At 54.2% G+C, this 15,840-nt stretch overlaps 1 protein-coding gene across 1 annotated transcript; it reads right to left on the reverse strand.

Annotated features, from left to right (window-relative positions):
* Nucleotides 1-2,422: 2,422 nt before the first annotated feature.
* On the reverse strand, nt 2,423-13,341 carry FBRS (fibrosin; the record flags this gene model as incomplete). The annotated part of the gene is made up of 18 exons (XM_080703432.1): nt 2,423-2,999; nt 3,113-3,320; nt 3,451-3,534; nt 4,458-4,538; nt 4,641-4,758; nt 5,106-5,177; nt 5,561-5,590; nt 6,471-6,539; nt 6,777-6,872; nt 7,087-7,131; nt 7,245-7,450; nt 7,645-7,946; nt 9,290-9,590; nt 9,681-9,729; nt 11,510-11,539; nt 11,637-11,672; nt 12,421-12,600; nt 12,889-13,341. 18 exons carry the CDS (start codon nt 13,339-13,341, stop codon nt 2,423-2,425), a joined length of 2,937 nt encoding a protein of 978 aa, XP_080559558.1.
* Between the last annotated feature and the right edge of the window lie 2,499 nt (nt 13,342-15,840).

The following is a 15,840-nucleotide window of genomic DNA, read 5'->3' on the forward strand; positions in this document are numbered from 1 at the left end:
GGCTACACTCCCAGACCTATTTTATACTTTTATTTGGAAAGAGGGTCTCTTAAGCCAGAGGCTGGCTTCAAACCTGCACGATTCTCCTGTCTCTGCCTCCCAAGTGCAGGGATTACAAGGGTGTGCCACCATATCCAGCTAAATTTGATGTTTTGCTGCACCTTTCTGTATTATTTTTGGAGATGGGCACTGGGGATTGAACCCAGGGGAATTCTACCTTTGAGCTGTAACCCTGCCCTATTTTTTATTCTTTATTTGGAAACAGGGTCTCACTAAATTACAGAGGGTCTCACAAAGTAAGTGAGGCTGGCCATGAACCTGTGATCCTCCTGTCTCAGCCTCCGAAATGCTGGGATTAGAAGAATGTACCAGCCGAATGTGGTGGCACACACTTGTAATCTCAGCACTTGGGAAGCTGAGACAGGAGGATCACACAGGTTCGAAGCCAGCCTCAGCTACTTAGTGAGGCTCTCAGGAACTTAGTGAGACCCTGTTTCCAATTAAATATAAAATAGGTCTGGGAGTAAAACCCAAAGGTAGAAAAACCCCTGGGTTCCACCCCCAGTACCAAACACACACACAAAAAAGTATGTGCCACCACGCCTGGCTAGTATTTTTTTTGTGTGGTACTAGTGGTGGAACCCAGGGGTTTTCGACCTCCGGGTTATACTCCCAGACCTATTTTTTAATATTTTATTTGGAAACAGGGTCTCACTAAATTGCTGAGTCTAAGTAGCTGAGGCTGGCTTTGAACCTATGCAGTCATCCTGTCTCAGCCTCCCAAAGCATGGGGATTACAAGCGTGTGCTACTACTCCCACTTATTATTATTATTATTATTATTATTATTATTATTATTGCAGTACTGGGGATGGAACCCAGAGCCATTCAACCTCTGAGCTACACCCCCAGCCAGATTTTTTTAAAAAATTTGAAACAGGGTCTCACCGAGTTTTAAAGGGCCTAAGTAGCTGAGGCTGTCCACAAATTGCAATCCTCCTGTCTCAGCTTCCCAAATGTTGGGATTACAAACTTGTGCCATCAAGCCTAGCTATTAATCTTACATGTATACTAAGTCAAACACTTCAACATCCAATACTAATCAACCTATTCTTCCAGAAGTAGCCAAGGCTCCCACCATCACCTGTGGTGAGCCTTCATCAGGGCATGGCCATTATTATCCTTCTCCCTCCCTTACCATGTGACCCAACCCAAGTCAGGCAACCCATACAGACCGAAGGAGGAGCCGGGGGCCTCATTGTAACACTCATTTTTATATAAATATCCGCAAGTCATGTTACAGAATTAGCCCCACCGGGGAAAAAAGTCAACGTTATGGTTTTGTTAAACTGAGCCCTGCCTTCTAGGTCGGGCCCCAGCCTGGAGCGCCTGCTGCTTTGGGAAGGCTGGGGCTGCTGCCATGCGGCTGCTGAAGAAGCTGCCTGTGTCACCCATCCCTGGGCCGACCCTCTTCTTTGGTGTGTGGTACATGGTGACCTTCTCACCCACCCCCCCAGCCTGGGGCAGGGTTCTGGAGAACAGGGTTCTGTGGAGCAGGGCCCAGGAATCCTGGGGGCACTTGGAAATGGGGTAGAGGGGACTGAGCCATTAAGACGTGTAGTCTGAGGCTTAGAGGTTGAGCCTTTTGGAGCTGGGGGTGCACAGAGTTAACAGGAACAAGTCAGGGGGAACCTGGGCTGTCAGCCAAGCAAGAAGTATTTGCCCTTCCATCCAGCCTAGGTCCCTTCCCTGTTGGTCCACCTCCTGCTAGACCCCATATTCCCAGGGACAAGCCCTGGCTTTCTGCCTGTCCCTTCCCCGCTTTTCCCCTGTTATCCCCCCTCCCCCCCACAGAGAGGCCAGAGGCTAGGAACACAGCACCAGTCTGAGGATTTAATTAACCAGGAAGGGGATTGTTGGGAGGGGCACCCCTGTAAAAATGTACAAAAGGTCTAGGGGCTATGTGGAAGGGGTGATAAATATGTACATAGAACCCCCTTTCCTTTAGCCCCTCCCCCCCCAGCCCTGAGAGGGCAGGAGGACTGGGTGGTAGGTGAAGGGAGGGGCACTTTGGCCTCTGGCTTAGTGAGCCCTTGGAGAGGCAGGCCAAGGGCCTAGAGGCCCTCAGAGGGGGCAATGGTGCACCTCAGGTCATGAGCCGTGACTTCTGAAATGACCCCCACTCTCATGTACACACACACGCCTCTCCTTCTGCAGAGGCTGCTGGCCTCTGCCCTCTTAGTGACCGCACGCTCCATGTGATCTTGATCTCATGGGGGTCGGGGCTTCTGCTCCCAGGTCCATGACCTCAGAGATGGCCATGAGGTCGTGACTCAGCCCTCTAGCCCTGGCTTAAAACCTCAGCCCTAGGACCTTGTCAAAGGAAAGGGGTATAGAGCTTTGCCCCTGCCCCTTTTCTCCCCTCACCTGTCAGCCCGGGCAGGGCCAGGGGCCCTAGGTGGGGAACTGGGCCGTGGAGCAGGTACAAGCGGAGGTGGTGCCCCCAAAAGGGCTCCTGGCGGGGTCTTGCTGAGAAGGTGAGGGGTTCCTGGAGCCGCAGCAGGTGGTGGCGGCGGAGCCAAGCGGCTATACAGCAAGGGATGAGCAGGCTCTAGACCGTAAAGGCGGGCAGCAGCCACAGCCCCTGGTCCAGTCAGCTCCTCACCCGCCTCATAAAAGCGGGGTGGCCTGGCGAGGCGTGGGGGCCCTGCCAACCAGGTTGGCTCCAGGAAGCCCGCACATCGCTCTGGTGGACTAGGACCCAGAAAGGGGGGTGGCCGGGGCCTCTCGAACAGCAGGTGAAGGCCCTGAGGCCCGGTGGCTGCAGCGGCAGCGGCAGCGGCGGCGGCAGCAGCGGCAGCGGCGGCGGCAGCAGCTTCCTCCTTTCGTTCTTCTTTTACCCGCACAGATTCCTTGGCTGGCCGGGCCCCATCCTCACCGGCCCGGGCCTTGGGAGTTGCAGGAGAAACACGGAGCTGGGGTCGTGAGAAGGGGAGATCTCTGGGGACCAGGCAGAGAGACAGAAAGAGGAAATATGAATATGAGAATGAAGGTATTCCAACAGGTGAGGAGGTGGGAGAGGGCAGAACTGCAGGTGGGCAGGGGAGGCAGACCTGTCCTTCTCTTCCTTGGTGATAGAGGGCTCCCTCCGCTCCACAGGCCGCTCCTTGTCTGAGCCTGGCGTCCGGGCGGCCTCAGGGGGCCGGACCCAGGCAGGAAAGGCCAGAGGACTGCGGTGCAGGCGGCCCCATGGGTCTGGGGGGGAGGCGAAGGCTGGTGGGGCCCCTGGGCTTTCTTTCTGGGCAAAGACGGCGCCGGAGTCTGGGCAGAGGGTGAAGTACAAGGTGAAAGGGGCCAGGAGAGGAAGGGCCCATGCAGGTGTCCTTCCAGGCCCTGCTCCAGCACATGACCCAGAGCTACAGCCCTACCCACCACCCCACCCAGCACTCACTGAATGTAGGACTGCCCAGGCCTCCAAAGGCCCCGTTGGAGAGGGCAGCCAAGGAGGCGAAGCTTGTGGGACGTCCAAAGGGATCTGTGGGAAAAAAAGGGGCTGGTCAGAACAGGTGCAGCAAACTGTCAAAAAGAGGCAGAGCAGCGAGCAGGCCCTGGAGCTCACAGTTGCTTGGTTTTAACAATCCTGTGCTGAGCACTTCCTTGGTGCAGGCAAAGCACTGAGCTTTGACATGCATCACGCCACTTAGCCTCACAACAAACCCCATGAGGAAGAGAGGACCATTTCCACGTTTGAGATGAAACAGACTCAGAGAGGTGAAATGACTTGCCAGTGGTCACCTAGCTGTGAGGAATACTGTCAATCTGGGGCTCAACACTAGAAGACAAGCCTTATTCCCACTCCCCCACACCAGCCACCTGGACCCAACTCAGCAGATCTCGTTCTGCAGCAAGCTACTTGCCTCTGCTAGCCTCTCCCCATCTGACATGCAGAGCCCTTCCCAGACCCTAACTTCATGCACCACATAGCCATCAAAACAATTAGCTATCTCTCAGTAGGAACTTCTCAATTCCCCCAGCCAGGAACACCTCTGTGCCCTCAGCACCGACTCCTTCTTATCTACCCGTACCCAGGTAAACTCTCCCCAAGAAGCCCCTGCTGAGTTCCCTGGGAGTCAGGGACCATGCTCTCCCCTGGGCCTGCACAGCCTCCTTTCTCCACCCTCCTCTACCAGGTGGCACACTACCCCCTACTACCGACTACTTCAGAGATCGATAGTGAGCTGGCAGAGACTGGGACTCACCCTGGTCTTCCCTATTCATTTTACAGATAAGGAAAGCATGGCTCAGGTGGGGTATAGTAACTTGCCCAAGGTCACAAAGAAAACAATACCAAGTCTACCCCATTCTAGCTGTCTCTTGGGTCTGATTTCCATCCCCACTTTGAGAATATCCACAAGTCAAGCTGAGGCCTGGGTTGCCCCACACATCCTTGGCTCTTACCAATATGGGTGCTGGGGCTGAGGAAGGGTCCGTGGGCCCCGGGAGCTGCCGTGAAAGGGTTGGCTGCAGCGTGGACGGCACCTGGGGCAGAGAGGTGGGAGACTGATAAGGCTGAGTGGGCGCAAGGTGGGCCTTGAGCTACAGACGGGAACCTCAGGCCCTGAGAGGGCTAACTAGACTCACCAGTTGCAGTGAAGAGGGAGGCCGGGTGGGAGAGCTCCTGCCCAGGGGGCAGGGCCCCATAGGGCCCCGGAAGGCAGGGCAGGAGGTCGTTCCGAAAGTCAAGCTTGTGGGAGTCACCCTGTGTGGGACACAGGGAGAGGGGCAGTGAGGAGCCACGGTCTGCCTTTTTCTTCTGCATCTCTTTTCTTAGGTTCTTCTATTTGCTCTCCCACCCCTAAATCTCCTCCAAGAGTTGGCTGGCACCAAAAGGGACTTGGGTGCTTCCTCTGCCTCTCTGAGGGTTTTCTCAGACTATGCCCGTAATTAGCCAGAGAACACAAGTGCTAACTGCAGATCTATTCAGCAGTGACAGTGATAGCAAAGAGCTGGGCAAGTTTCTGCTGAACTCTACTGAAGGTAGATGCCCAGAGTTCAAGCCACCCCTGACTCTTAGGCCCCCTCGCCCCAGCCCTCCAGACCCAGTACCTTCATCTTTTCCTGGTGTCTCAGGATCATGTAAGCCACGCGCACATGCATGGCACACCACTTCCCTGGTTTCTGCCGCCCCAGAAGGATGACCAAAAGGAAAGGGAAGGAAAGAATGTTCACTCATCACCCACTCCAGGCCTGGCCCTGGGCCCAGCCTTGCCAAGCCACATCCCCATTCATCATCCCTTAAACTGAGGGATGACTCAGTTCATTTTAAAGCCTAGGAAACTGAGGCTCAGAGAGATAAGCTGTCTTGCCCAAGGTCCCATGGCCAGTTATATCTGAGCCCAGGTCCATGACTTGAAAGCCTTCACTTCCTACATTCTCACATCTAGCTGCCTCCATGTCTTGGGCTTCTTGCTCCTTCCCAAGTAGGACCCACCCCCCCTTAGCCAAACACACTGACACCAGCCCCCAGCCTCATGCAGTCTGATGTTCCTCACCAAACTCACCCTCAAAGGTGGCCGGAAATGGTCGGGGATCTGGGGGTGGTAAAGGAAAGATTGGAGGCGATTCAGACCTTTTGACTAACCTGCGTATCTCAACTCTACAGCACCCACTTTCCCCCACATACAGTTCCCTGAGACTCTGTGTGGCTCCCTTCAACCTTTCCTGCATCCTTCCCTCCAGTGCCAGGTTCTGAACCTGGCCCCAGGGAGGCCCCTGTTGGGAGGGCCAGGAGTGGATTAGGGTAGGCAGGACAGGTTCCTCAATCAGAAAAGCTATCTTATTAAAAGCTTTACATAATAGGGGTCTGCCTAAGATTTCTTTAGAAAACAAAAACAAAAACAAAACACCAGTTTTTAATGAAGTTAAAAAATCTCTGATATAGTCTACCCTTTAGGCAATAATATGTCCTGTGCTTTTCACAATGTCCCCAGGACACTGGGGTCTAAAGCTGCTACATGTGTGAAGGGGGAGGGAAGGCTCTGACTCCCCAGCCACTTCACAAAGAAGCTTATCTTTTAATTGTTTTACAGACAGGACTTCCTGGTATGATGTCATTTTGGGGAAAAAAAGTTCTGCAACTAAAATTTGAAAACCCCCTAGAAAAACCTCTGTCCTTGACTGGGGGTGTAAGCTCAGTGGTAGAGCATAGGCTTACATGCAGGAGGCCCTGATGCCCAGCACCACAAAAAACAAAACTGCTACTCTAATCATTATCCTCTGCCTGGAACAACCTCATGGAATTCTAATTCCTCACACCTGGGGAATGTTGTTATTTACAGAAATTTTCTCTTTACACACCCAGGGAACCCCTGATCATGTACTGAAGGGAGAAGCCAGTGGTTCACTCAAGCAACCCCACTCTCCTGTCAACATACCTTCCAGCTCCCCAAGGATCTACCCTGGTCCCCTCACCTGTGTCCCCTTCTGAGGGAGCCCGCTCGGCACTGGCCCCAGTCGTGGTGGCAGCTCAGGGTTCGTGCTCTGGGAAAGGGGAGTGGAGGGATCAGACAGGAGAGCTGAGCTGGCACCAAAAATAAAAGGACTCTAGAACAAGCTGGGGAATGAGACAGGTGAGGGAGCATGGCTCTGCAAACACCTGGGTGTGGAAGGGAGGGTGGGACACTAGGCAGGGTTTTGGGGACAAGAAGGTTTGTGGATCCAGGGTGTCTGGGTCTGTAAGGGGAGGCGGCAGTGGTGGTGTCTGGACTGGGAGCTCACCTTGGGCTGGAAGGCCCCCTGCAGGGAGCCAAAGGAGACAGCCGGCGGGAGGCCGGGAGGCAGCCCGGGCACTGCGGGAGGGAAGGCCGTGTACGGCTGTGGAGAGAAGGGGACTAGTCCAAGCAGGGGGTAGAGGTGCAGCCCAGGTCTGGTCTGCCCACTGGTCCTCTGGCCTCCACCCTAAGCTCCCCAGGGAGCTCTCCCAGGCTCAAGGCTCTTACTTCCAGAGCTGAAGACCAGACCCCAACAGTCAGGACCAAAGGTAGTGATAGATCCATCCATGCCCACACACGCGCCAACACACACTCACATTATGTCGGAAAAGGCCTTCCATCTTTCCTGGGTATTTTTCAAACTGGGGAAAAGAAGGGAAGAGTGAGCTGCCAGCCAGGGACCCTGGGCCTTCCCCTGGAAGCCACCCCCACCCTAGGCCGCTGAGCCTCAATACCGGCCCAGTGAGGAGCTCACCATGTGGGGGCCGTGGGGTGGCAGCAGGCCCGGGGGGTAAGGGGTGAAGTGCTGGTGGGTGTGTTGGTGGGTGTGCTGGTGCTGGTGGTTGTGCTGGTGGAACTGGAAGGCCAGGGGCCGGGCTGAGCCCCCTGCCCCCACCACCTCAGGGCCACCCTGGGCATTCAGGTAGCGAGAGTTCAGGTCCTGGCCGATCAGGTCCTGCTCTGTGGGAGGGGAGGGGGAGAAGGCTTTAATATCTCTGGCCACCTTGGGCCCAGGTGACTGGCCTTCCCTCTGGCCTTCAGCCACTCCCTCCTCAAGCCCTGCTGTCTGTTGAGGCCCAGATGCCCCAAAGCTGAGTGGACCCAAGTTTGGGACCATGGCCCCCCCACCCCCCGGCCAGGACCCCCAAACTCACCAGGAAGGGCGTTAGCGGCTGAGGCCCCAGGGTGCCCTGGCACCTGCAGCAGGGGTGGGGGTGGGGGTAGGGTGGGGCCAGGGGAGAACAAGGAGGGGTGGTGGGGTGGTGGGGGGGGCCGCAGCCCAGGGGGAGGAAAGCCGTGGGCGGACAAAGGCAGGGGCAGTGAGGGCGTCGGGGGCCGGTGGGTGAGCTGCGCGGACGAGGAGGAGGCAGATGAGGAGGAGGAGGACGAAGAGGATGATGAGGGGGGAGGCTGAGCCACGGGAGGGGCCGGGGCCTTGGGGGGCGGCCGTGAAGAGCTGGGGAGAGAAGTGGGGAGATGAGTGAGGGGGTTGGGAGGTGCCAGCTCTGACGGGAGGGGGTCAGAAGCCTGGGTGATACTGTGACCCTGGTTCTCCAACATGGGAGATGGCAGAACCCCACCCCCAGGAACTCCCCCCAGGGAACCCATCCTCAGACTGAGGTGCCTCCCACACCCAACAACCCCCTCTTCTCTGGGTCTCTTCTTCCACAGCTGCCTCTGCCATCTCTAGCCATATGACTTTCCCTTTTCTGACTCAACCACGGCACAAAGTAAATCACTCATTTTGACGCCTAATTACAACAGGCCACCTGGGTTCCCACCCTAAGACAGTGGAAGCAGCAGCGCACTGGCCCATCCTGGCAGTCAGGAGACCTGAATTCTAGGCCCATCTTGCCATGAACACCCTGGGTGACCTTGAGCAAGTCACTGCCCCTCTCTGAGCCTTAGTTTTCTCAATAATAAGAACAATGATGATGATGATGACAAGAGCAACAGCATCAATAACAACAAGCATCGGTGATTCTTACCCTTTGGCGAGCACTTTGTAGACCAAGTGCTGGCACCTGCTTATAAGCTAATACATGTCTCCAACATTTCACACCACTTCCCAAGTGTCGAAGCAGCCAGCAACCATCTGTACTACACCACTTACTTCTTTTCATGACTTAATTCTCCCCTTTTTGGATTCACCCTGAACAGTGCCATGTGAAATCAAGGAGTTGAAATACTAACCACATTTTTCCTAAAGCACATAAAAGCTAACTTGTGCCTATTTTAGTTTACATAGCTAAGACCTGATACCCCACATCCCATGAAAGATGAGTACACACACTTTGGGAAACACTGTATTCACTCAGAATTAATCCTTGCAACAGCTTTAGAATGAAGGCACTATTATTATTTTATTTAAATTGAGGCTCAGAGGGGTTAAGTGACTTAACAAAAATTACACAGCCAGTAAACGGCAGAGCAAGAATTTGAATCCAGGTCTGACTGAACCAAAGCCAGCACTCTTAGTCATCATGTCAGCATTTCCCAAAGTATGTTCCAAACACCATTCCTAGCAGATGTGCCTTACGAAAAGTTCTCACCAGCAAAAATAATTGGGAAACAACACAAACTGGATTCCCCTGCATGTGAATGTATAAAGGGCTCAGATAAGTCATGCAGTAATCTCTTAAATTTATTTCATCCAGCATCTCTCAAACTTTTTAGCTGTAGAATCCTTTTTCAAGTCATACCCAATAGGTAACATCCCATGCCCCAGTTACACAGTGTAGCGGTTGATGCCAAAATAACCAAGCCCATCCAGATCAGATCAACCCCTGGAGCACTCACCTGCCAGTGCTGAGGTCCAGGCTGCTGCCATAGGGAGAAGTGCGGAGGCCGAAGGGTGAGACCCGAAGCTGCAGCTGGGGCTGGGGTGGGGGTGGTAGACTGGGGGTGGCCGGCAAGGGTGCAGGGGGTGAGACAGGAGGCCGAGGGGCTGGCGGAGGCGGTGGTTCCTTTGGGGGAAAAGGCACTAGCAGCGGGTCGGGCCCTGGGGGTTGCTCCTGGCTCCGCTCCAGGCCCGACACTTTAGGGACCACGGAGAGTTTTGCTTCACAGTTCCCATTGAAGGCGCCATGGGGGCCCGAGGCTGTAAGGGCAAAATGGCAGACAAGCTCAGTTGAGGCTCCTGCTCACCTAATTTCCCTCCCTTGCCTCCATCCCAGCCCTTGGGACCAACCTTTGCTGGTTGAGACAGTAAAGGATGGATCAAGGTCATCATCAGAGACCTAGAGAAGAAGAGTAGAGAGAGGGTTAGGTTGTAGTCAGACCAGTCATCTACCCAGTAAGGCCAAAAGCCTCTGGAGCCTGCTAGGAACTGGTGGTGATGGGAAATGTAACTTAGCTGGGACACTTAACGAATTCTAGGGAGTCTAAGCTACAAGAAAGGAATGAAGCAGCTCAGCCCAAGAATCTATGCCAAGAGGACTCAATCAGGGCAGCACTGAAGTGGCAGAGTAGGAGGTGAATCAAAGCAAAAGCATCAGTTATCACTGACTGCTGGCTCCCAGGCCTACCTAGCCTAAGAATTTGTTTGGTCCAAAAGCATTAGCAAAAAAAAAAAAACCAAAAAAACAAACAAACAAAAAAACTTAAACTGCTGAGATTTTGAAATCTGGAGATTCCTCATTTATTTATTTATTTATTTTGGTGGTACTGGGGTTCCTGGAAGCCCTTCTACCTCCGGGCTACACTCCCAGACCTATTTTATATTTTTATTTGGAAACAGGGTCTCTTAAGCCAGCACGGGTGGCTTCGAACATGCGTGATCCTCCTGTCTCTGCCTCCCAAGCACGGGGATTACAAGCGTGCGCCACCACGCCTGGCCCTGGAGATTCCTCATTTAAACCGAGAATTGAGCCAGGTGTGGTGGCACATACTTGTAATCCAGCATAAGCTTTGGAGGCTGAGACAGGAGGATCACAGGTTCACGGCCAGCCTCAGCAACTTAGTGAGACGTGTTTCAAAGTAAAGAATAAAAAACAGGTCTGGTGGTATAGCTCAGAGGTAGAATGCCCAAGTTGTATCCCCAGTATTGCAAAAATAAAGCCCAGAATTGAGGCTCTCATGAATGAGCCCCCGTTCTCATGTGGCAACAATTAGCGAGAACTGGATAGTAGCCACCTTCTTCAGATGAACAACTCTCTGGGTCACCATCTCTGTCCAGACAACTTGTTTTGTGGTACTGGGGGGATGGAACCCAGGGGCATTCTACCTCTGAGCTCTGACCCATTTTTTTTTTTTAATTCTTTATTTTAAAACAGGGTCTCACTGAACTGCAAAGGGCCTAAGTAGCTGTCTGTGAACCGTGATTCTCCTGTTTCAGCTTCCTCAATGATGGGATTAAAAGCGTGCACCACCACACTCAGCTTTTTTTTTTTTTTTTTTTTTGTGGTACTGGGGATGGAACCCAGGGTATTCTAGCTTTTAGTGTTTTTATTTTTGAAACAGGGTCTCACTGAATTGCAAGGGACCTCACTAGTAGCTGAGGCTTTCCGCGTATCACAGTCCTGTCCAGACAACTTTTTGAGGGAAAGTAAGGCACATGACGAAGAGTGCAAACTTCCAGGGATAAGTTGGTAGGGCACGGCATTACTAGGACACATTACTTCAAAACAAGAAAATCTGTCCCAAAGATGAACTAATATATATTTTAAGTGGTTGAGTTTCTGCTTTGACTATAATGGGTTTAGTGTTCTTACTACCATGACCAATGAATGTCCCTGTTCAGATTCTCAGCTATGAAAACCTAATTATAAGAGCAGGCTAATGGCCAGCAGGAAGGACCATCTCTCTCCAACAGCCACTCTGGATTCCCATGGAGAATCAGTGGTAGCTCCAAAAGCTTTGGAAAGGATGGCATACTAAGACATAGACTTTCTATCTCTAGTCAGCGCTCATGTTCCCCACTCAGAGGGAGGCTGTTTGCCGCATGCAGAAGGCCTTTAAGCTGCAAACCATCTTACAAGCTATGACACTGCCCACCGAACAAGTTCTAGCCCCACTCACCCTCTCATCCAGATCACTTTCTGCGTCACACTGGGGAGAAGGAAAGAGAGAGGTGTCAAATGAGGGGAAAAGAGTGGGCCCAAGTCAGGGAAAGGGGGAAAGACTAGGACAGATAGCTAGCACTTACTATGTATCCAGCTTCCAGAGAGTGACGGGAGAAGGCCTGAGAAAGACCAGAGTCCAGAGGTAAGGGAAGCTGACTGGCCAAACACGTGGATAAAGTCTCAACTCCCAGCAAAGCATTCAAGGTCCCTCGAGTTCTACTCTCAATCTCTTTTTGTAGCTGCTTCTCTGGCTTTTGGGCACCCCCATTTTAAATTCTTGCCATTTTCTAAATACACCAGGTTCTCATATCTATGCGCTTTAACCCCAAACAACTTTTCTTTTTTTCTCCTCTTTGCAAACTTCTGACTATATTTCAGGGCCTGAGCCATCCTAGGGGGCTTTCCCTAACCACAACCCTCCTCCCATCCCCCAGGCAGAATGAGTGGCTTCCTCATGTGGGTTTCTGCAGCATCTCTCCCAGATCTCTGCCTTGTATAGCTTCTCAAGCTTCAGTCTAAGTGTTTGTTTGTTGACTGTTTCTTTCCTGCTAGACTGCCACCACCTTGAGGGAAGGGCAGAGACCACATCTAATTTATTTATGATTCAACTAAGTCCCTTTGACCTGATTCTTAAATTATAAACATGTTTGAAGTAGACATAGTACCAACCCAAAACAGGTGACTGTACACAAGTCTTTCTTAGATCTGGATTGGGGGGGGGGGGCTCAAATTAACTGTGCTTTCCTGTTTGCCCTTAGAGACTGAGATTACTGTTTCGAATGGGCAAGGCACTGTTCATGGAAAAGAATACCCCAGAAAGCAGTTCTACCTAAAGTTTTAAAAGAAGGGGATCTGGGACAAGCTCACCTCTTTCCTTCTCCGCTTATTGGGCCATTTTCGGGCCCGATCCCCAGGGGGCCGGCCAGGCTCCCGATCAGAGCTGTCCCCTGGCTCCCCAGTGGCCCCACTGGAGCCCCCCCTCTTCCGTTTCCCAGAATGCTTCAGCCGATGTTCCAGTCGCTCTGGGGGCTGAAGAGATGCATCCTTCTGTGGAGGAGGAGGTGGGACTGAAGTGGATGGAAAAAGAAAAACTCCCCACCTCTCTAGGGTGACCAGGCTACCAATGGGCCACTCAGGCCAGGTAACCTGGTTGGTCCCTAGGGACTAGCACTACCTCCTCCCACCCCAGGGTGGGGCAGAGGCCTGGCCAGAGGAGCCGGTTGCTCTGGTTTGGGGTGCCAGCATTTCCCCCTCAACCCCACCCACTCTAAACACTGTACTCTTCTTTCTGCCCCTCTCAGACCCCCCAAGACCCTCAGCCCCATTAGACCCCACCTGCAAGGCCTCGAGGCTGGCGAAGCTGGCGATGGCGAAGCCATCGATCAAGTCCTCTTCCTCTTCTTCCTCCTCCTCAGGCTCCTCCTCGGCTTCCCCGTCGTCGGCGCCCCCCTCCTCCTCCTCCTCTTCCTCCCCACGGCTGCCCGAGCCGGCAGGCCGCTTCCGAGCTCGGGGGCGCGGGGGCCGGGGCCTGGGCCGGGGCCGCCGCCGTCTCGGGCCTCCGGGCCGCTCTCCAGACGAGGCTGACGACCAGGGCCTTGCGGGCGGCGGCGGCGACGACGAGGACGAAGAACCGCGCGGTGCGGCCAACAAGGCCCGGGGCGCGTCGCCTCCTGGACCTCGGCGGCGCCGCTGCTCCCGGTCGCGGTCCCGGCGCGAGCAGCGCCGCCGCCGCCGCTCCCCCTCAGCCGCCCAGCCCGGGCCCGGGGCCGCGGCCGCTGCCGTCTCCATGGCGACGGCCCTCAGCGCCGCATCCGGAGGCGGCGGGGCCCGAAGCGGCCTGTCCGCAGGCCCGGGGTCGCAGGCGCGGCGCTGGCGACTGCACGGGGACGAGAAGGCCACGGCTTCCCTTTACAGCAGGATCTGCTGGCCCCAAGCTTGCCCCAAGGCCAAGGCCCCGAGAGCCGGCGCCGCCCCCGGGGCGACAAGCCCGAGGGCCCCCCCTGTGGGGCCGGCGGGGCCGAGACAGCAAAAACGGGGCGGCCGTCCCTTTAAGGTGAGGCCTCAAGTTGTCCAGCCCCTGGCCCCTTTAAGATGAGCCGACTGTGTCCGGCCGGCCTACTGCGGTGGCCGCCCCCTGCCAGGGGTCGAGGCAAGTCTCCCCGAGGAAGAGGAAGGGCCGCCCCTTTAAAAGGGGCCGAAAGCTCGACCCGAAACGCACACCTTCCCTTTAAAAGTGTCTCAAGTCCTCCGGCTAAAAGAGGCCACCCCTTTAAGGAGCCCAGGGTCCTTCAAACAGTAGACCGTCCCTTTAAGGGCCCAGGAGTTAGTTTCTAGTCCTCCATAAGCGGCCACTTCTCCTTTAAGCTGAATTTAAAGGACTTATTGCGTAGGAGGAGAGAAGAGGTGGGAAACTCCACTCGCCCCAATTCTTCCCAACAGCACAGTTCTCAATTTGTCAGGTTCTGTTCGATGCTTCCCCTTTAAGGCTGGCGTTGGAGTCCGCCGAGTTCGGTGACCACCCCTTTAAGGAGATTTAAAGGGGCCTCCTCCGAGCCCTGCTCTTCCAGCCTCCGCCTCCGGTCGCCATGAAAGGCGCGAGGGGGGGCGGGGCCGCGAGGCCAGCCCTCCAAAGCCCCGGATGTGAGGCAACGGTGACGGGTAGAGCTCCTCTGTCTGCCGACATAAAAGTCTCTTCCTCCTTTCCTCCGTCTCTGTCTGACTTGTGCTTTAGAGGATCCGGAACGGCTGCTGGGCAGCGATGGAACTCCAGCACAGTCTCCTGTTGTCTTCTTTGGAGTCTTGGGCCTCTTCTCCGTCAGGACTTCCCTGCCCCTCCTCCCTCTTCCTCTTCAGCCTACGCCTCCTTCCTCTCTCTGCCTCCTCCCACTCTCCGCCCCCTCCCCCTCACCCCCAGACTCAGTCGTTGATAGGTCAGCAGGTTTACGTAAAGCGAAGGGCGGAGTTAAACTCCAAGGAGTGGGGGTACTACGTAACCGCCCTCAAATCTTGGATTGGGTTACGTCATCTTAGCTCCGCCCTCCCACGGGTCTTGTGACTCGACTGGTCAGAAGTAGGTGTTTGGGGCGGTCCCCGGTGACCCCGCCCCTTCCTGCTCTTCGTCTATTGGTCGCCTTCTGACGGCACTGGGGCGAGGAGTTGGGATGTGGGCTGAAATCTTAGGGGGCAGTTGGCCGCTGGGCGGCGCGCGGCTGCGGAAGGAGCGTTTCGCCGACCAGCTACGTTGTGAATGCCTTTCCGCCGCCTAGTTCACGCACGCGCACGGCGTCGCCACCCGCGGGGCCGCCCAGCCCGCCGCGTGCTTTACGGGCGCCTGACGTTCCCCGGGAAGGAGATCGTGTCACTTTGTCGCTGGGTTCAAGTGCTGGCCTGCGCTCTCCAAGCGCTGACATTTGAAAAACCGTTTGCATTTGTATGCAGAGCACTTTCTCACATACTAACTTGGTAATTACAACTCTCTGAGGTAAAACTTGGTGCTCGCTTGTAATCCCAGGACTTGGGAGGCTGAGGCCGGAGGATCGCTGCATCGTGGACAGCAACTAGTGAGACCTTGATCAACCCAGCGAGACCCTTTTTCAGAGTAAAAATAAAATAGGGCTGGGGAGTATAACCCTGGGCTCAATCCCTAGAACCACACACACACAATTCTCTAGGGTAAATATTCGTTTCATTTCACAGACAAGGCAAAAAAAAAAAAAAAAAAAGGAACAGCGAGGGTCCCATTCCATGAGTGTTCTGGCCACTGCTCTAAGAGACTTCTAAGAAAGATGGAGAGCTGGGCCTGGTGGTGCACGCTTGTAATCCCTGCACTTGGAGGCTGAGGACCGCACAGGTTCGCGCAGGTTTGAAGCCAGCCTCAGCTGACATAAGAGACCCTGTTTCCAAATAAAAAATATAAAATAGATCTGGGAGTGTAGCTCGGGGTTGAAGGCCCCTGGGTTCCATCTCCAGTACCACTAAAAAAGAAAAAAGAAAAAAAAAAGAGAAAAAAGAAAAAGATGGAACATGCCATCCTGGCCTCTGGTTGCCTGAGTTACTATTTAAATGTGGACATAGTACTGACATGTTCACATTTCTTTCTCATTTATAAAATGGCTACGTGCAGGCCAAGTACCTGTGACCGGTTGTAGGTTTACGATTATAACTGATTATTTTGCGGTATTGGGTATTGAACCCAGGAGACTCCTACCTCTGAGTTACACCCCAAACTCTGTGTGTGTGTGTGTGTGTGTGTGTGTGTGTGTGTGTGTGTGTGTGTGTGTTGGTACC

The sequence above is a fragment of the Muscardinus avellanarius genome (genome assembly GCF_963383645.1).
Source record: "Muscardinus avellanarius genome assembly, chromosome: 10".
Taxonomy (NCBI): Eukaryota; Metazoa; Chordata; class Mammalia; order Rodentia; family Gliridae; genus Muscardinus; species Muscardinus avellanarius.